Below are 26561 nucleotides of genomic sequence, written 5' to 3'. Positions count from 1 at the left end.
TTATAATACTTTAATGTCAAGGCGGAAATTTAGAACTGTAGATGATGGTCTATGGTGCTATTTGACTTAATTAGTGTACCAGGTTGTAACACAAATTATATTACATTCACATATCACTATAGTTATTAATTCCATCCTAACAAAACTGCTCTCTCACTTATTTAGGGTTAGGGGTTAGTAACTAGTTAGTAGTAATAACTATGTAATAGTCGTATGGCAAAGGTATGTTTTTCCCCATCAAATCAGTGGCTCTCAGGTTGGCAGAGGTTGGCTCTCAGGTTGTCAGTCTCATCCCTTTGAGACTGAATGGATTGAATAAGCAAGGTCAAGCTAAGCGCAATGCAAATAATGGTGTGTGTCGATTATATTGCAAAAATATTGCACAATATTATACTACAATAATCTCCAGAAAGAGCACAAAGACACCACTTCCTGAAAAATCACTTCAATCAAAGGGCTTTATCTTGGCTGTATTTTCCATATTTGTCTTGACAAATGAAACATTGTTCCCAATCAATATCTCTTCCTATTTGTTTTTCTTTGGACGCTAGGCTTACAGCTTCCTCTGGATCCATGTTATCTCATCTGAAGGCAAATACATTTTTCACTGCACTAGTCTGATTGGTTTCTGAGTGGATCACTACAATGTCCTCTGACATAAGCTGAGGGCTTTGCTATCTAACAAACTTATTAACGCTTTTAGCTATAGCAGACTGTAAAATACTGCAGCAAATAAATTAAAAACAATATTTCCATTACACATCTGCACAAAACTCAATTTACCTATTAGTAAGTAAGCTAGTAATTATGAAAGTAAATTAGCCTAGCTATACACTCACCTAAAGGATTATTAGGAACACCTGTTCAATTTCTTATTAATGCAATTATCTAATCAACCAATCACATGGCAGTTGCTTCAATGCATTTAGGGGTGTGGTCCTGGTCAAGACAATCTCCTGAACTCCAAACTGAATGTCAGAATGGGAAAGAAAGGTGATTTAAGCAATTTTGAGCGTGGCATGGTTGTTGGTGCCAGACGGGCCGGTCTGAGTATTTCACAATCTGCTCAGTTACTGGGATTTTCACGCACAACCATTTCTAGGGTTTACAAAGAATGGTGTGAAAAGGGAAAAACATCCAGTATGCGGCAGTCCTGTGGGCGAAAATGCCTTGTTGATGCTAGAGGTCAGAGGAGAATGGGCCGACTGATTCAAGCTGATAGAAGAGCAACTTTGACTGAAATAACCACTCGTTACAACCGAGGTATGCAGCAAAGCATTTGTGGAGCCACAACACGCACAACCTTGAGGCGGATGGGCTACAACAGCAGAAGACCCCACCGGGTACCACTCATCTCCACTACAAATAGGAAAAAGAGGCTACAATTTGCACGAGCTCACCAAAATTGGACAGTTGAAGACTGGAAAAATGTTGCCTGGTCTGATGAGTCTCGATTTCTGTTGAGACATTCAGATGGTAGAGTCAGAATTTGGCGTAAACAGAATGAGAACATGGATCCATCATGCCACTGTGCAGGGTGGTGGTGGTGGTGTAATGGTGTGGGGGATGTTTTCTTGGCACACTTTAGGCCCCTTAGTGCCAATTGGGCATCGTTTAAATGCCACGGCCTACCTGAGCATTGTTTCTGACCATGTCCATCCCTTTATGACCACCATGTACCCATCCTCTGATGGCTACTTCCAGCAGGATAATGCACCATGTCACAAAGCTCGAATCATTTCAAATTAGTTTCTTGAACAATGAGTACAAAATGCCCCCCACAGTCACCAGATCTCAACCCAATAGAGCATCTTTGGGATGTGGTGGAATGGGAGCTTCGTTCCCTGGATGTGCATCCCACAAATCTCCATCAACTGCAAGATGCTATCCTATCAATATGGGCAAACATTTCTAAAGAATAAGGGTGTCACGAAATTAATGCTCAATCTCGATTATCGAATCAAAAAATGGAATCGTCGATGCTGCCACGCCCCCATGTCACGGCAGCTCGGCTTGCTTGTAATAGGTAAAACTCCTTTTCTCGAGAATATCGAAACCTTTATTTTAAAACACATTGCAGCTGCACAGCGAGAGCATCATATCTCGTCTGAGCGAGCTGATTGTCTGTGCTGCGGCAACTGCACGAACCTATGGCGAGTTAGCAGTGGCGTACGGTCCAATGGGAGCGCATGGCGCCCTGCCAACCTCGAGCACGCCAATTTGGACGTGGCTGGAGAGTATAATTCACAAAAAACTCGCCAAAGGATTTTAGGTTTAAATCGACTGAAGCGAAGTACCTGATATGAGCGAAATAGCACGGCAAGGCAAAGCAGTACTCGTTCCCTTATCTCCAAGGGAACCGAGGTTACGCAAGTAAGTACGTTCCCTTACGAGAACGTTCTCTCGTTCTGCGTTGCAAACGCTGTGGGAACCCAATTTAAAACGCAGTGCTATTCGCCTGTGACTGCTCTGAGGAGTCCAGGGAGCCCCGGGACTATAATAGCCAGGTAATAGGTTATATTGTTTAAGTTTCCAATTGACTGAAGATATAAGTTATTGTTACAATATGTTGTTAATAAACGTTTTAAATTTGACAATGTAGTGTGTGGTATTGCGAACAAAGGTCCGATATTATTATATTGCATAAAAGTCTTAAAATGGCATAGCTTGTGCTTTCAATTTATTTTTTTTAAATCGAGAATCGAATCGAACCGTGACTTTAGAAAATGTAATCAAATCGAGGATTTGGAGAATCGTGACACCCTTACTAAAGAATGCTTTCAGCACCTTGTTGAATCAATGCCACGTAGAATTAAGGCAGTTCTGAAGGCGAAAGGGGGTCAAACACAGTATTAGTATGGTGTTCCTAATAATCCTTTAGGTGAGTGTATGTCTGGTAAGTATATAGCTAGTTGGAAAACAGTTTAGCTTACCTGTTTCTGGCAACATTTGATGGTAGAATGGTAGAATCTTGAGGTTAATGTTTGTGTAGACTAATAGATCAAGTTAATCTGTTGTGTGATTGTGTGATTCACTCCTTTATAAAGTTTTGTTCAGACTGTACTGTTGACACCTGCTGTGATCATCTTCTCTGGATCTGCTGCCTCAATCTACTGCCAAATCACAGCTGCGCTGACACAACAGTGCCCCTTGTGGTGTGATACTCTTGTGGTATTTATTGATTATTATTTTTTAATGATCATGCTTGCACATAAGTTGGATTATATTGCACATTTGCCCAAAATTACAATAGGTAACATGGAAGAAAATGGAAGCACTTTGGGGAAATAAATCCGCTTTTACCACTTTTAAGAATATAGTGTTAAAATGGACAAAAAAAAACATTTTCTAAGCTGACAACCTGGCTAGAACACATGTTGAGGGGATAAATATTAATACTGGATAGGTTGTATACTTGTACCAAAAAGTGTCCGACAAAGTTTTAATATCAGTGTTGGCCCCCTGACTATTTGGATCGAGCACTTGACAACAGTAATGGAAACTTTTCACAGACTGTAATTACGCGTTTTAACAACCATCAGTATTGTAAATTGTGCTAATTTATAATATACATTGTATGGAAGGCCATATTTTCAATTCCTCCAGGCAGCTATTTTTTTTTTTTTTTTTTTTTTTTGCTCAAATTGCGTTAAAATTTGTATTTTTGGCTTGGTGCAGAAGTTGTAGGCGCGAATTTCTATGGTAACCGGCGCCTCTGGCGTTGCAGTGATGCAGAGCCGTTGAAAGATAGTTGCGCTGCGCACAACTTTGATCTTGTGGTCACGTGGAATCTCAATCTTCATGTAGCTCTCAAAAGAGAGCCTAAGATAGAGATATTACGGTGACCGGGAGGGGACATGTTCGGTTCACTTATTTTTGTCGTGGCCACAACATATAAACTCGTGGGAACGTGATATTAAGTCGTGGGAACGTCATAATATCTCGTGGGAACGTCATATTAAGTCGTGGCCACAAGATCATTTTGTTGAGGTAACGACATCATTATGTCGTGGCCACGCGATGCAAAGTCGTGGCCTCAAGATCATATGTTGAGGGAACGATATATTTTTCTCGTGGCCACGAGATCATTTTGTTGAGGTAACGACATCATTATGTCGTGGCCACGCGTTGAGGGAGCCACAGCGGCCAATACTGTAACCGTACCATAGACTGGGCTACAGCAGAGATGGAGATGACAGAAGAAATAACATTTTACTTTAAATTAGGAATGTCATATAAAGATATAGTGCGGTCTTTGGCATTAAGACATGGGTACGTTATAAAGATAAGCGCATTCTTAGACTTTTTTTGTCGCACGCATATTTAGGGACCGTCTCAAAATTACATGCGACATTGGCATAAACGTTTCTAACTTCAATAGCATTTGAAGACAATGACTTACAGTCATAAAACCAATTGTACATTGTTCACCCAGGTCTCATGTATGATGCACACCTTTTAGATTTTTGATATTTATGACAATAAACTGCTGAATCATATGCAAATATTGTAGGCCTATTTCACATCTCTACTGTATGGGATCATACACAAAATATGACAATATTTAAAGCTCAATATCATTTGAAGACAATGACTCATAAAACCAACTGTATATTGTTCATATAGGTCTCATGTATGATGCACACCTTTAATATTTTTGATATTTATGACATAAACTGCTAAATCATATGCAAATATTGCTATGTATTTCACTACTGTATGGGATCATATACAGAATATGACAATATTTAAAGCTCAATAGCATTTGAAGACAGTGACTTACAGTCATAAAACCAACTGTACATTGTTCATATAGGTCTCATGTATGATGCACACCTTTAATATTTTTGATATGTATGACAGTAAACTGCTAAATCATATGCAAATAATGCTATGTATTTCACTACTGTGTGGGATCATATACAGAATATGACCACATTTAAAGCTCAATAGCATTTGAAGACAATGACTTACAGTCATAAAACCAACTGTAGCCTACATTGTTCATCTAGGTGTCAGGTATGTGGCAGTAGTGAAATAGGCCTACAATATTTGCATATGATTTAGCAGTTTATTGTCATAAATATCAAAAATCTAAAAGGTGTGCATCATACATGAGACCTGGGTGAACAGTGTACAGTTGGTTTTATGACTGTAAGTCATTGTCTTCAAATGCTATTGAAGTTAGAAATGTTTATGCCAATGTCGCATGTAATTTTGAGACGGTCCCTAAATATGCGTGCGACAAAGTCTAAGAATGCGCTTCATGTGTCTTTCACTTATAACGTACGCATGTCTTAATGCCAAAGACCGCACTATATCTTTATATGACATTCCTAATTTAAAGTAAAATGTTATTTCTTCTGTCATCTCCATCTCTGCTGTAGCCCAGTCTATGGTACGGTTACAGTATTGGCCGCTGTGGCTCCCTCAACGCGTGGCCACGACATAATGATGTCGTTACCTCAACAAAATGATCTCGTGGCCACGAGAAAAATATATCGTTCCCTCAACATATGATCTCGAGGCCACGACTTTGCATCGCGTGGCCACGACATAATGATGTCGTTACCTCAACAAAATGATCTCGTGGCCACGACTTAATATGACGTTCCCACGAGATATTATGACGTTCCCACGAGATATTATGACGTTCCCACGACTTAATATCACGTTCCCACGAGTTTATATGTTGTGGCCACAACAAAAATAAGTGAACCGAACATGTCCCCTCCCGGTCACCGTAATGGTACGGTTACAGTATTGGCCGCTGTGGCTCCCTCAACGCGTGGCCACGACATAATGATGCCGTTACCTCAACAAAATGATCTCGTGGCCACGAGAAAAATATATCGTTCCCTCAACATATGATCTCGAGGCCACGACTTTGCATCGCGTGGCCACGACATAATGATGTCGTTACCTCAACAAAATGATCTCGTGGCCACGACTTAATATGACGTTCCCACGAGATATTATGACGTTCCCACGACTTAATATCACGTTCCCACGAGTTTTTATGTTGTGGCCACAACAAAAATAAGTGAACCGAACATGTCCCCTCCCGGTCACCGTAAGATATATAGATCAGTGGAGACAACAAATTATATTCGCGGCAATTTTTGCTAAATATTAACGCTTAATATGCATTGATTACTACGAGGACCACATTAACTGGGGCATTTTATTCTGGGGAGTGATGGAGAGACAACATTAGCGTTTTTCTTGAGTTTAATAATTATGCAATAATTGTGCAATAATTATGATCCATTAATGACCTTTTAAAATATTTTTGATTTAAGCAAATTTATCATTAGATTGCAGTTTTGGGATGTGGCACGTTCATTAATGCAATTTAAACTTTAAGAGTGCATTAAAATAGAAACAGTGCAAAGTCCTTGAGCATGAAAAGCAATATAAATTTAGTAGCATCTGGCTCTGGGCTTAGGGACAAGAGCAGAGAGCTAGTCTCGTATCTTCATGTGTTCTTCCAATATTCCAAAGTAGATTCAACTTTTTGTAAATTGTCAGAAAATTTAATTAGATATTGTGCATGAGCAAGTACAGCATCCCAGTGCTTTTATACTAATCTCACCACACTTTAATACAACACTGTTTTATTTTCTCCCTGCAGTATCTCCGGAGATCCTCTCAGAGTCCAGTCCAGTCCAGTCCGATGCACTGGAAGTGGAAGCTGATGTGATTGTGGATAATGTCATTTAAAATGTTTTTTTTTTTTTAGCTTGCTGATAGGTTAGGGTTAGGTAAAGAGGTTTTAGTTTTGTTTCATATTTCATTATTTTGAAGTTTAATCAGTTTGTTCTATGTTAGTCCAGGTTTATTTTCATGTTAATTTCATATTTCAATTTAACCCAAGTCGGTTTCAATTGTATCTGTATCTTGAAATAAACTACACTTTGGTTCACTTCAGCTCGTCTTCAATGGACTACATTACACATATTATAGACATGATTCATGGGTCTTTTTGATTTTAATTATCTTTCTAGATCTTTTGTCTTAATTTTTAAATTTGAAAGTTCTTAATATGGTGCTTTTATAAAATGATTGTCATATATACATTATTTGCAAAAACATTGAGAATGTTTAAATGTTTAAATAAGTGAATGGAATGTTTTTTAGAACGTTTTTCATAATCTTAGAAAAACATTAAGATAACGTTTATATAACGGGAGAATTGAACGTTCTCATAACCAAGCAATAACATTAATACAATGTTTTATAACAAGATAATTAAACGTTCTAATAACATTTTTAATAATGTTCTCATAACTAATAAATAACATTAATACAACGTCTAAAAAACTGGACGCTTTGAACGTTCCTAGAACATTCAGAAATAACGTTTTTATAACTTAATGGGAACGTTATGGAAACGTTCTTATAACCTAAGAATTGAATTTTCCAATAACTTTTGAACAACGCTCTTATAACCAAGCAAGAACGTTAATACAACATTTATATAACAGGAGAACAGAACGTTCTAATAACGTTTTGTATAACGTTCTTATAACTAAGAAATAACATTAATACAACGTCCAAAAAACTGGACGCTTTGAACGTTCCTAGAACATTCAGAAATAACGTTTTTATAACTTAATGGGAACGTTATGGAAACATTCTTATAACCTAAGAATTGAATGTTCCAATAACGTTTGAACAACGTTCTTATTACCAAGTAAGAATGTTAATACAACGTTTATATAACAGGAGAATTGAACGTTCTAATAACGTTTTGAATAACGTTCTTATAACTAAGAAATAACGTTAATACAACGTCTAAAAAACTGGACGCTTTGAACGTTTCTAGAACATTCAGAAATAACGTTTTTATAACTTAATCAATGGGAACGTTACGGAAACGTTCTTATAACCTAAAATTGTTAGCTGGGTTGCAATCATTCCAAAATAGATGACGACAACTCACACACCTGCATTATGAGCTGTGCTTCTTTGTGTGCTTATTAGGCTTTTGCCTCGCAGCACCTGATGGATGCGTTCGTTACACATACTTTCAGAAGACGGCACCCGCTTTGTAACGGACACATTAGGCTAATTGGTTTAACTGCAGTAATGTAACAGTCTATGGTTAAGATAAACATCGTCACTATTTTTAGTTAATTAATAAATATTTAAATAAATTGTAGATAGGACTTTTTTTTTTTTTTAGTCCCTCTGTCTGGGCCCCATCCCGCCAATCGGGCCCTAGGCACGTGCCTAGTATGCCTTTGCGTTAATCCGGCTCTGCTCGTATGTATGTATTCTGGCTCAAAACACTCAGGCATGACGGCGTAACGATATGATTATAATGTAAGACTATAGAAAAAATGACAGATGTTAGCTTCAGTAAAGTTAGCTTCATTCATTGTCAAATACTGACACTGGTCCACACTACAGCATAATACTGTACTGGTTTGGTTAGTTTGAGTCCATTTTTGTTTACATCATGACAAATATATTCTCCACCACCTCCCCATGTAATGTTGTTTCAGATAATTATTTCATATTATATTAAGATACTGTGTGTGTGTGTGTGTGTGTGTGTGTGTGTGTGTGTGTGTGTGTGTGTGTGTGTGTGTGTGTGTGTGTGTGTGTGTGTGTGTGTGTGTGTTCTGTTGCAGCGGCATCAGTGAACTGTAAGTTCACAGTTCGTCCAAGTGCCACCAGTCTTATTTTGGAGTTTCATCTTTTCCTGACATCAGAGTAAAGTAAGATTTAATACTGTTCCAACTTGATTTAGCCAGATATGTTGTCAAATACTGACACTGGTCCACACTACAGCATTTAAATTGTCAAGGCTTAACAATTTGCAAATTATCAACTTGAAGATGCAGCACTGGCCCAATGGGGCAGGTGAAAGTTCCTGCAACTGGCCCAAGTATCTTTCACGCTGGCCCCGGGCCATCAGGCAGTCCTTATTGTCGAGCCCTGCTGTATAATTATTTTTGAAAACACTAAAAATTTTGGTTATTTTCCACAACTCACTAGTTGCAATGTGTATTTTGTGTTTCTGTTACGTTTCTTTTAGATAAAATGAATAGAAAAACTGTACCTGTCTCCAGCTCCACCTTAAGACAGTAAGTTCTTCAGCAACTTCACTGTAAGTTGACAGTTCATTGTTGATTCAATTGAGTTCAATAAGGACACATTTATACTGCAGGTCTTGATGCCCAATTCCGATTTGTTGACCATATCTGAATTTCTTTTATTTTTTGGACCAGCTTCTTTAATTTAAAAGTGACCCATATGCAATTACACCATACACTTGGTGAAATAACCCAAGGTAGACGTACTGACCTATTCTTGAAACAGGAAGTTAAATTTATCTGGTGCTGTTTGTTACTTCCTTCTCGTTTTTGTTACAAAATACTTCTTTTCTGTAACTGCATGCTTTGGATTCTGTGTTCTCCATTTTTGAGGCAATTGTTTGATTTTGCCTGAAGAGTCTGGGGTTCTATGAATGTGGTTTGAAAATTTTATTTTGTGTTTAAGGTTTTGAGAAAGTGGGTGATGGTTTCAAGAAATGTGTTTTAGCAATTCAGAAAAACTGTAATAGTTTGACAAGGAGTCTGTATCGGCTTGCAACTCCATCTTTGATGATAGTGTGAGTTTACAGTTTACGCTTTGGTACTATTTTCTAGACTGGGTAAACCCAGCCCGATTGATTTTGCCCTGCAGCTCAGGCTGGAAACCTGTACATTCTTCTATCCTGCTTCCGTTACAAATTTGCGGGGACCAATCACAAACTGGCTTATCCACCTGGCACGCTATTGGCGGGTTTAATCCAATCCAATTCCTTTTAACCTCTCGACAATGCTCATGGATTTCTTTAGTTTAGCAAACAAATAGCTGGAGTGGGTGTAAATACCACTCACTTTCATGTTTTTTTTGCACAACCTGCAAAAATATGGAGCTTATAATATGACAAAATGATTTGAATTTGAATTGTGTAAATTTGAATTATTTGCAAGTGTAATCTAACAAAATTGAATTTTAGGTGGTAGTTTAAATAGTTCTGAATTTGATTTTTTTTAACAAATATTGAACATTTGAAATTTAACAAATTGAAATGTTTTTATAGTTTTTTTGTTCTGAATTCTTATACTGCAAATATTCAGTTTAAAAAAATACAGATTCAAGTTTTCAAGATGAAGAAATTCGGAACTTCAAATTCAGTTTTCTAAAATTCAATCTCAAAAATTCTAACTCAAAAATTCAGATCTTACAGAAAGTAGGTCACAGGTCATCCACAGGGAAGAGTAAAGGATCTCAGATAAGTCGAACAGAGCATTTTGGCTGCACTGCAGTAGTTTTCTGCCGCAAACGCGGTGGTGGTTTAAGAGAATCCGTGTATCTTTCGTTCAGTCGTTTTTTTTATTTAATATTAAGAGTAGAAAAATGAGAAAACAGCTTGAGTATTAGATTTCTAATATTCTAGTTATAATAGTCCGCTGCAGCAGTTGCACGGAGCTTACAAAACTAAACGCGTGTATTGCAACTATAGGCTAGATTTCATTTTCTCATCAAACAACTAGACTAATGAATGGCTCAGCACAGAAGATCCTAGAAAGGGCTTTCTCTCTGTGTAGACCAGCAGTTGGTCTGAATTTGCTATAACCTATAGCCTATTTTCCGGACTGTATAGGCTAAGTCATTTTTTATCATGAAACACGCTGTGATTTATTCCAAAGTGACTCAGGCATATATAATACATTTAACGTTAAATAATCTAAATGTTGACTTTCAAAAGTAGGTGCGCCAAGAAGGCTATTCTCTGTATTTTGGTTCATTTTTGGTGAGCGCCAGAAAGATCTAAAGAGACCGAGACGCGCTAAAGCAGCGCATCATGTTGTTTTATTTATTTTTCAATGGCATGATATTTTGTAGTCATTTTGAATGTACAAATAAAAATATACATTTTACTGTTTCGAATTATGTCATAGCCTATTATCTGTATGACTATAAATAACAGAGTATTAAGTTATTTTCCAGCAGTGGAACAAATCCAAGTGATGGCGCAGGCGCATCACGCTCTCACACAACATAGTATCAGTTCTGGCGTTGCTTCATATCGCAGACTGCTCATTATCAAAATGAAACACAGTCAACCAAACATATAAAAAGTTATTCTGCCTAATTTAATTGGTCTGTTGTACAATTTAAAGGGCAAGCTGTGCCGCACACAGTCCTACTTGTTATTCCAAACATTTCCCTTGCTGTGAAGACGCTGATTTAGCCATTTTGGGACTCGACTGAAGTATGACGCCTTTTTATAATATATATATATATATATAATATATATAATATTTTATAATATATATCTATATATAATAAATTACAGTTTTTTACAATCGCTATGACAGTTTTTTCAATACATTTAACAAGTTTCCTAAACTCTTAACGCACCAACACACCTAAAACACACAATTGGCAAAACGGTTAATTTCATGCTCAAAATCAAACATTGTAAACTAAACTCCAAAACTAATTTTCAAAATACAATAATACACTAACACAATACACTATGTCTAACAAAACACTGCAAACATGTTTCAAAATCAAATAATTATTCAAAACACTAGCACATGTTCTCTTCCAACAGGAACATTTAGTCAATCATAACACAATGACAAAAAAAAAAAAAAAAAAAACTATCAGCTGAAATTACAGAAACTGCATTATTTTATGTGTCAGGTCTGCCCTTATACAACAGATAGTATATTGTATTGATCATAGATTGTGTTTTGCACTGCAGTTTTTTTTTTTAAGTCGCTACATTTTGTTTAGTTTATAATGTAAATGCATGCATTTTGTTGTTGTTTTTTTTGCAGCAGAAATTCAATACTCCTCAATGGGGTTGAGGAAAGGGAAGTAAGGGGCAAGGAAAATGGACATCATCCTCTGATGGGTGTCAAACCAGGCTGTGACTGCACGGGAATGGTGGAATGCCACATTGTCCCATACGGTATTTGCATAACTTCAATCAGCTGTTTCTCAGTAGCAATGGAATAAAATACAGGGGATATATTTGTGTTTCAATTCACAATATAAACAGCTGTTTACCTTGACTTTACTGTAAGGTTAGGTTTAGAACATGGTGTTATCTGTTCTGACATACAGGGCCCTATTTTAACGATCTGAAACGCAAGTGGCAAAGCGCAAGTAACTTTGTGGGCGGGTCTTGGCGCTGTTGCTATTTTCCCGGCGGGATAAATGACTCTTGCGCCAGGTGCAAATCTAAAATGGGTTGGACTGAAGAGCTTCATTATTCATAGGTGTGGTTTGGGCATAACGTGAAATAAACCAATCAGAGCGTCATCTCACATTCCCTTTAAGAGCAGGCGCGCTTGTTCTAAAGCGGATTCCTATCATAACGGTGGATTTGCCAGGCGCGCGCCAGGAGCGGTTCACAGCCAAGGAGAGCAACGCTCTCGTCAGGGACGTTGGGGATGGAGAAACCCACCCAAATTACAGTTTTTTACAATCGCTATGACAGTTCTTTCAATACATTTAACAAGTTTCCTAAACTCTTAACGCACCAACACACCTAAAACACACAATTGGCAAAACGGTTAATTTCATGCTCAAAATCACACATTGTAAATTAAACTCCAAAACTAATTTTCAAAATACAATAATACACTAACACAATACACTATGTCTACCAAAACACTGCAAACATGTTTCAAAATCAAATAATTATTCAAAACACTAACACATGTTCTCTTCCAACAGGAACATTTAGTCAATCATAACACAATGACAAAAAAAACACTATCATCTGCTGAAATTACAGAAACTGCATTATTTTGTGTGTCAGGTCTGCCCTTATACAATAGACAGTATATTGTATTGATCATAGATTGTGTTTTGCACTGCAGTTTTGTTTTTTTGTTTGTTTTTTGAAGTCTCTCTACATTTTTGTTTTGTTTGTAATGTAAATGCATGCATTTTGTTGTTGTTGTTTTTTTGTTTTGTTTTTGCAGCAGAAATTCAATACAACAAAATAAATGACCCTTCTTAGAGTAGCTTTATAGAATGTATGGTTTATGAAAAAAGAAGACAGAGACAGAATTGCTATATTTGTAACGGCTATATTTGCAACAGGACATTTCTGCAAGATAACAAAAATATGCAATATAGCTGCCATTTACAGTATTACTGTATGTGAAAATACAAAATATACAAACAGAAAAGGCCATCTTCTAATCTGCCTGGTCTTCTGCATTTGTCCACGTTCTCATCCACATCACACCTGATATCTTCCCTGGCAAGGCATCTTGGGAAGAATCTTTTGGCTTGCCTTATCCTGGTAGTGTTCAGCTGTGATGTCTTGGTATACAGCATCTTTTGCATACAGGAGGGACATTTGGTCCTGTGGACTATGGTCAAAAACCTTTCATCTCCAGGCTGAGAATACTCCTCAATGGGGTTGAGGAAAGGGAAGTAAGGGGCAAGGAAAGGGGACATCATCCTCAGATGGGCGTCAAACCTGGCTGTGACTAGACGGGAATGGTGGAATGCCACATTGTCCCATATTTGCATAACTTCAATCAGCTGTTTCTCACTAGCAATGGAATAATGTGAAAATACTAAATATACGAACAGAAAAGGCACAAAAAAAAAAAAAAGTCATCTTCTAATTATTTGCATAATTCAATCAGCTGTTTCTCAGTAAGAATAGAATAAAATACAGGGGATATATTTGTGTTTCAGTTCACAATATAAACAGCTGTTTACCTTGACTTTAGCCTGTAAGGTTAGGTTTAGAACATGGTGTTATCTGTTCTGACATACAGTGTTAAAGCATTGGTAAATTTGGCAGTAAAAATCTATTGTTTTGGTCTTGTTTGAGCTTGTGTGTAAAAGAAGTTCAAGCATTTTAAATTTGTGTTAATTGTATGCATTTTGTGTTAAAGCAATGTATGCTGGTGCTAACTGTGTTAAGAGTTTTGGAAAATTGTTAAAAGTATTGAAAAATCTGCCATAACAATCGTAAAAAACTGTAAAATACTGTGTGTTTTATTTTAAAAAATGTATTATAATTTACATCTCAAAAGGATGCGCTTTGTGCATTCTCTGACATTACATTTATTTATTTCATTAATATTGAGTATCAATTGATGTTAAACAAAACTTATTTTCTCTGGCAACTAAACTTCCAAAAAAAAAAAAAAAAAAAAAAAAAAAAAAAACTTCCAAAGCAAAGCCATTGTGCGTTCTCTCCGCACTCCGCAGCTTTTCCACACAGATTTTGAGAATTGGCCAGTTAAAAAAAATAGGGCAAAGAATAACGGCTAGTGTCCGGGAGATGCGAGGTACGTTCATATTTATGAAATAAACATAACTGATTTTGTGTACACCTAAATACATTTCCAAGGACCCCCTAATAATAACAGTGATTAAGCCCAAATGTGGGTGGGGGTAATGAACACAATATGTTTGTTTGTTTTTTTTTGGCCCAAATGGTCTCCACTCTATGCATTTTGTAATAATACAGCAAAATTTTTTAACTGATCGTATTTGCCAGAAAATAAGTTGCATGCTCCTGAGTGCAAGTCACACCGGATCATGTTGAGAGAGAAACGCAAAAAACGCATTTTAATATTAGCCTATTCAGCAATAGTGTAAAAGACCTGTAAATAAAATACAACATTTACATGATAAACACTATTAACATGTAGGCTATGTGTTGCCTATTTTACTTTCCCTTACTGTATGACAAATCCTTAAATGAATGCAGAAAACAACAAGAATGAAAAATAAGTAGCCATGTATAATAAAATTATAGGCTACATAGCCTAAAAAATAGCCTATATTGTGCCCTTTATTACAAACAACATTTAGCCTACTTTAAACGCCAAGCCTAAACAAATTTATTTAAATCGGAATGGTCGCGCAGTCAAAAGTTTTCATATTTGCAATGTAACATGTGGATGCTAACTATTAATATAAAGAAGGCGTCATACTTAAGTCGAGTCCCAAAATACACGTATAGGCTAAATCAGCGTCTTCACGGCAAGGGACATGTTTGGAATAACAAGTAGGACTGTGTGCGGCCCAGCTTGGCAGTGCCTGTACACAACCATCATAAAATGATAAAAATCCATTTTTAGTTTTTTCTTAGTCTCCTTATATGTTTTCCCCTGTCTCAAATCAAGCCGTTCGACCGTGTGACGTGGCGTTATTGTCACGGTTCATAAATCCTATGTCTCCTTCTTGTCTCGTGTTCTGTTGTTGTGTGTGTGTGTGTGTGTACTGATTATGTGGGCGTGCCGGCTCATTAGCGCTCATCAGCGATCCAGCTCATCACTCCCGTCACCAGCTGCAGCTCATCTCATTACCCTATATATGCTCACCACTTTCTCATCTCCTTTGTCAGATCGTTGTTTGTGGCGTCCCGGTAGTGTTCCAGTCTGCGTCTCGAGTCTTGTGCCTTCCTTGTTCCTTGTTCACTGCTGCACTCCCTTTCACCGGGTTCATCTGGTCATCGGGGTCCCTGCGCCGCTAGCCTGTCTGTTCTGGACTTTGACCTACTATCATCTATATTTACAATAAAGAGCTTTTACTTGCATCTTGCTTCCTCTTCTCATTCGTTACAGAACGATCTGACCTGAGCATGGAAGCAGCGAGTGGCTCTGCAAGTTCACTGGAGGTATTTATGAATAAATGCATACAAAGAATGGACACTCAGGAGAGAAATCTCAACGAGACAGCTCGCGCTGTTCAGGCACTAGTGGCGCAGGTGTCCGGGCTCACCCAGCAGATTCAACAACCTCGAGCTCCCACTACGCCACCCGCACTGCCGATTCCCCAACCACCACCAGCGGACCCCTCCCAGTCGGAGCCTCGTCTGCCGGTTCCCGAGGCTTATTCAGGTGAACCAAATTACTGTCGATCTTTCCTAACCAGGTGTTCGATGCATTTCTCTCTCCAACCCAAGACATTCCACGACGAGCAAACCAAGGTCGCGTTTGTGTTGGCACTTCTGACTGGGAGAGCGGCGCTATGGGGAACGGCGGTGTGGGAGAATCAGGAAGAATGCTGCTCCTCGTTCCAGAAGCTCTCCGATGAAATGAGACAGGTGTTCGATCGCGCCGTTGCGGGGAGAGAGGCTGCTAGAGTATTGGCAGATTTACGACAATCAGAGAGGTCCGTATCTGATTTTTTGATTGAATTTCGAACACTAGCAGCAGAGAGCCAATGGAATGAGGAGGCGCAGTGGGACATGTTCCTGCATGGGCTGGCTGACTGCATCCAAAAGGAGATCTACGCCACCTTCCCACCATGTTAAATGATCTCATTGCTCTGGCCCTGAGAATGGACGCACGTCTTTCTCGAGTAGACCAACGTCTTCAGCCTAATCGTTCTCCTGGAGGGATCGAGGGACAACGCTCCGGAGGCAGGGACGCGGTCAGCCCCGTCAACGATCACGAGCCCATGCAGGTGGGTCGAGCCCGGCTTTCCCGGGAGGAGAAGGAAAGGCGGAGATCCCTGGGCCTTTGCATGTACTGTGGAGGAGCTGGACATTTTGCTTACAGCTGTCCGTTAAAAGGCCCAGCCCGACAGTAAGTATGAGGCTATACTGTCGGGTGGGATCTCTGCTGAGAAGACCTCATCCACATCTACTCTCCTTCCGGTAAGACTCCGATGGTCAACTCACCTTCACGACTGCCGAGCACTTCTGGATTCAGGGGCTGAGGGTAATTTCATTGACCACACTTTTGCACGTAAATTTCAAGTTCCCCTCAGACCCCTCACGCACCAGATTGCAGTACACGCCCTTAATGGTCAAGAACTCCCCACCATTTCACTGGCCACCGAAGACATCACCCTCATCACATCAGGCAATCATACCGAAACCATCTCCTTTTACATTCTGGACACTCCTCTCGCACCCATCGTCCTTGGTCACCCATGGCTCACCCGTCACAACCCCAGAGTGGACTGGCAATCAAAGTCTGTGTCGGCGTGGAGCAGTTATTGTCATAAGTCTTGTCTTGTGTCTGCCTGTCCGTCTGTTTCTGTCCCTGTGTTTCAGGAGGAGGCAGTGGATTTATCTAACGTGCCCGCGGAGTACCTGGACCTGAAGGAGGTGTTGCGAAGTCTCGGGCTGCTTCTCTTCCTCCGCATCGTCCCTATGACTGTGCTATAGAGTTATTGCCAGGTACGTCTCCGCCTAAGGGCAAGTTATATTCACTCTCTGTTCCGGAGAGAGAGGCCATGGAGAAATACATTTCTGATTCTCTAGCAACGGGGTTCATCCGCCCTTCCTCTTCTCCAGTGGGGACGGGGTTCTTTTTTGTGGGGAAGAAGGATGGATCGTTGCGACCTTGTATTGATTACCGGGGGTTGAACAGCATCACGGTAAAGAATACTTATCCTTTGCCGTTGATGTCTTCAGCTTTCGAGAGGTTGCAGGGAGCATCTATCTTCACGAAATTGGATTTACGGAATGCTTATCATTTGGTCCGCATCAGGGAGGGGGATGAGTGGAAGACCGCTTTTAACACCCCCAGGGGGCACTTTGAATACTTGGTTATGCCTTTCGGCCTTTCCAACTCCCCAGCGGTCTTCCAGGCACTTGTTAATGACGTGTTACGAGACATGGTCGATCAGTTCATATATGTCTACCGGGATGACATATTGATTTTTTCATCGTCTCTCCAGGAACACATGCAACACGTCCGACAAGTGCTTCAGAGGTTGCTAGAGAATAGGCTTTTTGTCAAGGCGGAGAAATGCACTTTTCATGCTCAGTCTGTTCCTTTTCTAGGTTACATCATTTCGGATGAGGGAATGCGCATGGATCCTGAGAAGATCAAGGCTGTGGTGGATTGGCCAAGTCCAGATTCCCGTCTTGGCTTGCTCAGTTTGCGCCACGGGTAAGACTTCTAATCGACCTCCAGATGGGTTACTTCAACCACTGCCGGTGCCTTCGAGACCCTGGTCCCATAACGCTCTAGATTTTATCACCGCCCTCCCACCCTCCCAGGGTCACACGGTAGTTTTGACCGTGGTGGACCGGTTCTCGAAGGCGGGCCATTTCATTCCCTTGCCCAAATTACCCTCAGCCAAGGAAACAGCGTTGATTGTCGTTAACCACGTCTTTCGGCTACATGGCCTCCCGACAGACATGGTTTCTGACAGAGGACCCCAATTTGTGTCCAAATTTTGGCAAGAATTTTGTAAACTCCTGGGGGCGACTGTCAGTCTGTCCTCTGGGTTCCATCCCCAGAGCAATGGTCAAACTGAGCGAGCCAACCAGGATTTGGAGAGAACGTTGCGATGTTTAGTGTCCAAGAATCCTTCCTCTTGGAGTCAGCAACTGTCTATGGTGGAGTACGCCCACAACAGGTTGCCAGTGTCATCCACGGGCCTATCTCCGTTTGAGTGTAGTTTAGGTTACCAGCCACCAATTTTTCCTAGTCTGGAATCCGAAGGCCAAAGCCGATCGCCTACGGCGTAGGCCTCCCGTATACTGTACGTTGTCGGTTCCAAAGTGTGGCTTTTGTTGTACCAAATTCTAAGTCCTCAAATCGAGTCTCGAAGAAATCTCTCAGGAGTCGAAGTTCCAGGTGTCAGAAGAAGTAACTTTATTGACAAGCAACAAAGTGAGATGCAGCTGTTCATCTGATCTGCAATGGTTGGAACCTCAGGTCTTATACCTTTTCTTATCACTAGGTAGCCAATCAGCTATTTTTCTCTTCTTGCTCCACCTCAAGATCTCGCTACCGTTAGCATCATCTTTCCTAGAGACATTTTTCTATTGGTGGAAAATCTTTGGCCATACCCATTTTTAAGGAATATCACGGGTCACATGATTCTCTGCACCTGCAGTGTTGTAATGCCATCCATCATTTTTAATTAGCGTTTTTAGTACCATCTTATCAACTACCTATACACATTTTCTCTCTGAGCTTGTTAAGTACTCTTTCATCCTTACAGACCCCTTGACCTAATTTAACCTGATTTATCCTGATTTGACCTGGGTTCTGACTGAGACAGCAATACAGAATTTTACATGAGGCAAAGGAAAATCTCCAACACTTTCTACCAAGGACATTCCTCTCCGCTCCGTTTCTAATAAGCTTGCACCTAAATTCATTGGCCCATTTTCGGTCACTAAAATCATTAGTCCGGTGACAGTCCGCCTTAATCTTCCTCCAGTGTACAGGAGGATTCATCCCGTCTTCCATGTGTCCAAAATTAAGCCCGTTTTTTTTGCTCGCATTAATCCGCCAGTCCCGGTTCCTCCCCTGCCGCGACTCGTAGACGGGGAACCTACTTATTCGGTCAATCGTGTTCTGGACTTGAGACGGAGGGGACGCGGATTTCAGTACTTGGTGGACTGGGAAGGTTACGGTCCGGAGGAGAGAAGTTGGGTACCAGCTAGAGACATCCTGGATCACTCCCTTATCGATGATTACAATCGGCAGGTAAGGGAGTCTGGGAACGCCAGGAGACGTTCCTAAGGAGGGGGGTACTGTCACGGTTCATAAATCCTATGTCTCCTTCTTGTCTCGTGTTCTGTTGTTGTGTGTGTGTACTGATTATGTGGACGTGCCGGCTCATTAGCGCTCATCAGCGATCCAGCTCATCACTCCCGTCAACAGCTGCAGCTCATCTCATTACCCTATATATGCTCACCACTTTCTCATCTCCTTTGTCAGATCGTTGCTTGTGGTGTCCCGGTAGTGTTCCAGTCTGCATCTCGAGTCTTGTGCCTTCCTTGTTCCTGTTCGTGTTCCTGTGGATTTATTCTGGATTCTTGGCACCTCTGGACTCATCCCACTGCACTGCTGCACTCCCTTTCACCGGGTTCATCTGGCCATCGGGGTCCCTGCGCCGCTAGCTTGTCTGTTCTGGACTTTGACCTACTATCATCTATATTTACAATAAAGAGCTTTTACTTGCATCTTGCTTCCTCTTCTCATTCGTTACAGTTATGGTTATTGTGTTATTACAAACTGTGTATGCAGGTGTTATAGTTAACGTGATAACACTACACTAAGCTTACTTTAATTGTCGAACTTCTTCGGGGCCGTCATCTTGTTCCGGGTCCGACTCCGATTCAAATTGATACGGTTGGTTGCACAGATGTGTCCTCAGAGACTCCCGCTGCCATTCTTTCTCCAAAATATACCCTCAACTATTGTCAAGGCAACACTTCACGTGTGTTGTGTCAAAACGCTCCACAGAACAGAGGGGCGGGGTGAGCAAAGCTCATTATCATTTAAAGACACATGCACTTAAATGGCGTGCTGAAAACAGAGCTGTTTTTGACCAGGTAAAATTAGTGTTTTCTTACAATACTAATGAGAATTTTTAATTAAAGTATATTACAAACTTTTCATTTAGACTCTTAAGAATAATATTTACTTGTAAAAAAATGGCATTATATGACCCCTTTAAGAAGAAGCTTAAACAGTCTCTACTGCTGGTGCTGGAGACTGCGTTTGCTGAAGAACATCTGCCTTTCCGATCATCTCGTCCTTCCACTTGTTAGGGCCTCTCAGGGTCTCAAGATGAACGACGCAACCTTCTCGTCAACTGGCAGAAGCCAGAACAACAAAACATGCGTTTAGAAAATCAGTTCCAGAGATATTCATTCCTTGTATTAGTCTGAAGTGATCCGATAAAGCATATTAAGAACCTTGAACCCCTCATCCCATGTCAGATAAGCAGTGATTCAAAGACTTGTCAACGTTTATGCGTCTAAACTGGTTAGGATGATAAAAATGTTTTGTATTGTTTATGCTTTTTATGGGAAACCTACAGATGTTTTATTGTATACTCATGGCTTTGGTAAAACATATTTTACCTATTATGTTGATAATATATATATTATAAGTTTTATCTTTCTAATGCATTTATTTTCCATTGACTTGTTTTACACAATCTTTAAGCCACGTTGTAATAGGCCACTGCTAATTTAGTTATATTATATGTTTATATAGTAGCCTACCATATTATGTTTATTCAATCACCAAAACTGAAGTAATTCTGTGCGAAACATGCTGTCTGTAGTCTTCCTTTTATTTATATATAAATTCAAAGAAAATGTTTATGCTGTATGTCCTTTATTTTTAGGCATAAAACAGTCACATTGTTAAACCATACCATGCTTTTATGACAAATAATAAGTGTTGGGTGTCAAAAAGTCACAAAGTAATCAGAAAAGTAATCAAATAACTATGAAGTTACATTAAATTTACAACAGGTGATTTTCTAATAAGTAATGGAAGTTACTTTGTTTTTCCTCATGTATTGACTGACAGCTCTCCTGTCCTCATGATGAGAGAAATCATAAGTAAGTGCAGAGGAGATGTGTGTGCTGTGTGAACATGATTATTGTAGCTCTAGACTAAATGTAAACATTTACTCATCTCACTTGCACAAAAACACATTCAGTATTCCTCCAAATCAATAAAAACAGTGAAATGCAAACTCAGAATATTATGCAAAAATGTGTTAAATAACACGCATATACTGTATTTAATGTATTTTATTTGTATTTAATCTCACTTTAATAACCAATGTATTTGCTGTTGACCTTCAATGATGCAATTAAACCTTACTAATAAGCAACAATGATTTTAGTGAAACATCATTATTTTTTTTATTTTTTCTGAAGACTGTAGAACTTTATGTCCTATTCTTCTGCATTCCAAGAATGGCAGCACAGATGAAAGGTTTGTTTGAGCTACGCCCTCTACTGCATGATTTTGCATTCCTTTTGCATTTGCACTTTTACATTTGTAAAAAATATATAACTTTTTTGATATTAAAAAGAAAAACAAGCAAGCCCAGCCCAGGTGGGAAAAAGTAAAGGCACCTTACTTTTCATAAAAAAGTAACTAAGGAACGCAATTAGTTTCAATTTAAGGAGTTACACAATATTGTAATGCATTACTTTTAAAAGTAACTTTCCCCAACACTGCACAAAATCAGATTTTGAAGGGCAGCTCAAACACTGACTATATTATATAGGCTAATTATTGTAATTAATGAGAAGAATATATAAAATGCAGAAGCATAAATCCATCTATCACCACATGATCAGAACCAATTATTTTTTAGAATTGCACAGTAAATAGAGAAACCTGGATTCCTTGTGCAAGAACAGTTTACCAACTCTAAATAAGCACTATAAATCACCAGGTCTGACGTGTGTTTGTGAAGTAAAATCAACAACGCATTGAGAATTGGCATTACTGAAATACAATTCCTCTTATGGCAAATACTACTAAAGCAGGTGCTGAAAGAAAATATAAACCAGACAACAAAATAATTGCAATCCTACAATTGATTGCTCAAGGAGGAAGGCTATTTATACAGTATGTCTCAATGTTTTTGTTGTTGTTGTTGTTGTTGTTGTTGTTTTAGAAATACAGGTCAATAAACATTAAACTGGTACTAATATGTTAGAGTAATTATAATTATATTCCTAGTAAGTCATGGCGACCCATGACATACAAATTGTTTATTTCCTAAGAATGAGCCGAACGCCTGAATTTCTCATTAATGAGCCGTGACAGAGTGACCTTGGACAGACTTCAGAAAGCATTATGCAATTGATTATGAAATTGCAATTTTTTGAGTTTCCAGTGAATATGATAAGTGAAAAGCCCATCCCCTTCTCTCTTCCCCTTACAAGGATATTTAACTGTGATCAGGACATTTAACTGTGATCAGCACATTTAACTGTGCTGCAAGTGACTGACGCTAACCAAATAAGCAGGCAAATTATCCTTGCTTTCAGGACAGTTCGTTTGGTCCGGGACCACACCACCAGCCAGGCGGACAGGCAGCAGTCCAGACTGATCGCTGTCAGCAGGAAGGTGCTGGCAAACATATTCAACAAGGTGTTCAAGAAGCGCAAGAAGCCCATCCATTTACCATCCATTTATAAGTAAAGAAATATGTACTGACTGCTTTCCAATCAACTCACATTTCTTATTATTTACCAAGCCAGGTATTATTGGCCTTTTCACTTAAGTTTAAATGTTTAGCATGTTTAACAATTTCTGCATTATATTTTAATTCATTTACATTTTGTATTTTAGTTTTTGTTCAAAAGTTTCTAAGTTTTCTAACATTTTCGTACTTTCCAAATGAATTAAGTGGATTATAATTTGTTTCTTTAACCTTATGTTGAACATTATTTAAATTCAGAAATGTTGATAATACTCTGTTACAGATATAGTTTGGCTAAAAAGATTTTTGGTTAATATTTTTTTGGTGTATATTTTTTTTCAGCCTCTTCCAAAAAATATAGTTAAAATGAGTAAGTAGCTGTGGTTCTTACTAAAATAAATGACAGCAGTTTTCTATGAGCAACATTTTGCAATATTCTGTTGTAATTCTCCACATTGCTAATGAAATATCTAGACATTGAACTTGCTGCTTCTTTTTTTACTTCAGACTAAACTGTAGTCCTATCCAATATGACAACATCAACCAGCAATGCAGTTGTCACAGTGAATTCCTTAAGGAAAATCAGTATTGTCCTCCACTGTATAATATTTGTGCTTGGTGTTGTTGGCAATGAACTGGTCATCTTCATCACAGGCCTCAAAATGAAAAGCACTGTCAATACCATCTGGTTTCTGAACCTGGCAGTAGCAGACTTCTTATTTTCATTCTTCCTGATCTTTAATATAATTCATGAATACCGTGAGTTCGACTGGCCTTTTGGTAAATGTATGCGCTTCTTGAACACCTTGTTGAATATGTTTGCCAGCACCTTCCTGCTGACAGCGATCAGTCTGGACTGCTGCCTGTCCGCCTGGCTGGTGGTGTGGTCCCGGACCAAACGAACTGTCCTGAAAGCAAGGATAATTTGCCTGCTTATTTGGTTAGCGTCAGTCACTTGCAGCCTGCCTTTAGTCATCTCTCGGAAAACGTTTTCACCTTCTGCACAACAAACGCTGTGCATTCATGACATTCAGGATCTAGAAATTCAGAAAATTCAGGAACTAGAAACATACAAGATGCAGGTAGTGTACCGTTTTGTGGTGTGTTTCCTCCTCCCGTTCATCATAATCTCTGCTTCGTATGTAGCGATCGGAGTACAAGTTAAGCGCCTCCGGAAAAACAATAAACTAAAACCATTCCGTATTATCCTGACAGTAATCCTGGCCTTCTTCTTCTGCTGGCTTCCCCTTTATGTTCACAAATTCCTTGAAGTGTACAACCAGACAGGGCCCTCCACAGTCAGTCGTGTCTACTTGAACAGCTGTCTGAATCCCTTCTTGTACATATTCATGTGTGAAGATTTTCAGAAAAAGCTCAGGCAGTCTTTAGTATTGGTGTTCGAAACTCTCCTCTCAAAACATTCCCAATCCAAATGCATATCTCATTCTCAGGGTGGAACAGGAATAGACATGACCAAATCTTCAACACTTGAAGTTTAAATGAATATAGAATCAAATAGTACATGTATCAAATTACAAAAAATGTATATATGCTAATTTAACGTATAAAGAAGCAGTGTAAACCAAATATTGTTCTGTTTTTTTTTTTTTGAGGATGGATGATGGAAGCTGATGTGCCAACAAAAAATATAGATTTATTGTGTCATAAATGTATAAATAGCTGAAATGCATGCCTTACTAAAGAGTTAGTTCACCCAAAAATTAAAATTATCCCATGATTTACTCACCCTCAAGCCATCAGGTGTAGATAACTTTCTATATGACTTTCAGGTGTATATGGTATATGACCGATCACAAAAGTTATATTAAAAAAAAATATCCTGGCCCTTCCCAGCTTTGAAATAGCATTTAATAGTGCCCAAGTTTTTGAAGCTCCAAAAAGCGCATCCATCCGTCATGAAAGTAATCCATTAATTAAATCCAAATAAAAGTCACAGCCATCCAGAGGTATGTAATTCCGCTTAAAACAGATAACGCAGGCTCATCCGGCTTACTGAAGTCAGCAGCGCTAGGAACAGTTATTCTTCATGGAAGTTTCGCGTTTGGTGAGCTAATAAAGTATTAAAACTCAGTCAAATCAATATTTTGTTTACAGTTATTTATTTAATTATGCCATCCAGTATCTTGGACTCGCTCTCTCTTGTTTCATACAAACGCAGCTGCTGCCATTTTATGACTATTGTTTTGTACACTGTTGGATTATAAGATACAAACAGGTATGATTTTAAAACAGTTTAATCTGAAATCAATAAATCTCATCCCCATAATTATTTATGTGGTGACATGCTGTGTAAGTGGTATGACTGTTACTGTATCTCTTAAATGTCCGTCTAGTTTTAACTTGCCGCGCTGCAACTGCTCTCTCTGCAGAAGCTTTGCATTTAAAGACCAAATAAAATATATCAACTCAGATCAATATTTTGTGTCTAATTATTTACTTATGTGGCAAGTAGCTGTGTAATAAGCGGGATAATGTACATCCAGCCTGTACATGTACATCCGCTTCGCGTCGACATCACCCTGTCGGGGGTTATTTTGAGAGAACAATCAGCTGGATGTACAATATCCCTTGCTAAAGTTTCAAATATGGATATACCAGATTAACCAGAAATTGGTCATTGTATTGTGTATATGTACGAGTTATTTTCTTTATATGGACTCTTATGTTGTTTAGTGCTGGGCAACGATTAAAAAATGTAATCGCGATTAATCGCATGATTTTCTTGCGATTGATCGCGATTAATCGCATTATTACGCGCAAAATTTAATAATGAATTCTAAAGTCATGTATTGCACACTTTTGATCTAAATGTACTGCTATATACACAAAAGTGCAATAACGTGGTTTGCAAAAACTTTAACAAATAGCCTAATGTGCTTTTTACCAGCAGTATTCCCTTTACACAGTAGCAATACAAAAAATTGTAAATCTCAACTTAAACATTAATGTAATCAAGTCAAATCAAATATTAAACCAAAGCTATTTACCACTGCCAGGGCATTACCTTTTATCTAGCTTTAGAGCTGAAACAACTAATCGATTTAACCGATTAAAATCGATTATTAAAATAGTTGTCAACTAATTTAGTCATCGATTAGTTGCTAAATAACTTTTATTTGCCGTAAGCGGCTCATTTCGTGCATAATTTAAATCTGCGGTGGCAGTAATGAGCCACCGGAGGTTTTACTCAGCCAGGGGTGCGTTTCCCGAAAGCATCGTTGGCCAACTATGGTCGCAAGTTCATCGCAATGTCCATTGAACTCTATTGGTAACGACGGAACTTGCGACCATAGTTGGCCAACGATGCTTTCGGGAAACGCACCCCAGTACAGCAGGAGAAGTGGCGAATAGCCAATAGCTGGCCTTGTTTTATGTCACGTGCTTCCCGCACAGCGTCTCTGCAGCATTCAGCGAGATGGCGGCAGTGGAGTAAGCTCGAAAAATAAAAAAGCGGAAGAAAAACTAACGTTAATCGAACAAAGTCCTCCAAAGTGTGGGAGCACTTTACTTTGAGCCTTCAAAAAAGAAGAGTCACCTGTAAACTCTGCACTACTGAACTAGCCTGGCACGGGAGTACTACGTCTCTGCACGAGCACCTTAAA

General features: G+C 39.1%; 1 protein-coding gene across 1 annotated transcript; it reads left to right on the top strand.

Annotated features, from left to right (window-relative positions):
• Positions 1 to 23468: 23468 nt before the first annotated feature.
• On the top strand, positions 23469 to 24437 carry LOC308693780 (chemerin-like receptor 1; the record flags this gene model as incomplete). The annotated part of the gene is made up of 1 exon (XM_081370877.1): positions 23469 to 24437. The coding sequence occupies one exon, from the start codon at positions 23469 to 23471 to the stop codon at positions 24435 to 24437; it is 969 nt and encodes a 322-aa protein (XP_081227003.1).
• Positions 24438 to 26561: the final 2124 nt, after the last annotated feature.

The sequence above is a fragment of the Scardinius erythrophthalmus genome (assembly GCF_964197995.2).
Source record: "Scardinius erythrophthalmus genome assembly, chromosome: 7".
NCBI lineage: Eukaryota > Metazoa > Chordata > Actinopteri > Cypriniformes > Leuciscidae > Scardinius > Scardinius erythrophthalmus.
Note: the sequence above shows the minus strand (reverse complement) of the source record. Positions and strands in the feature narration are given on the sequence as shown.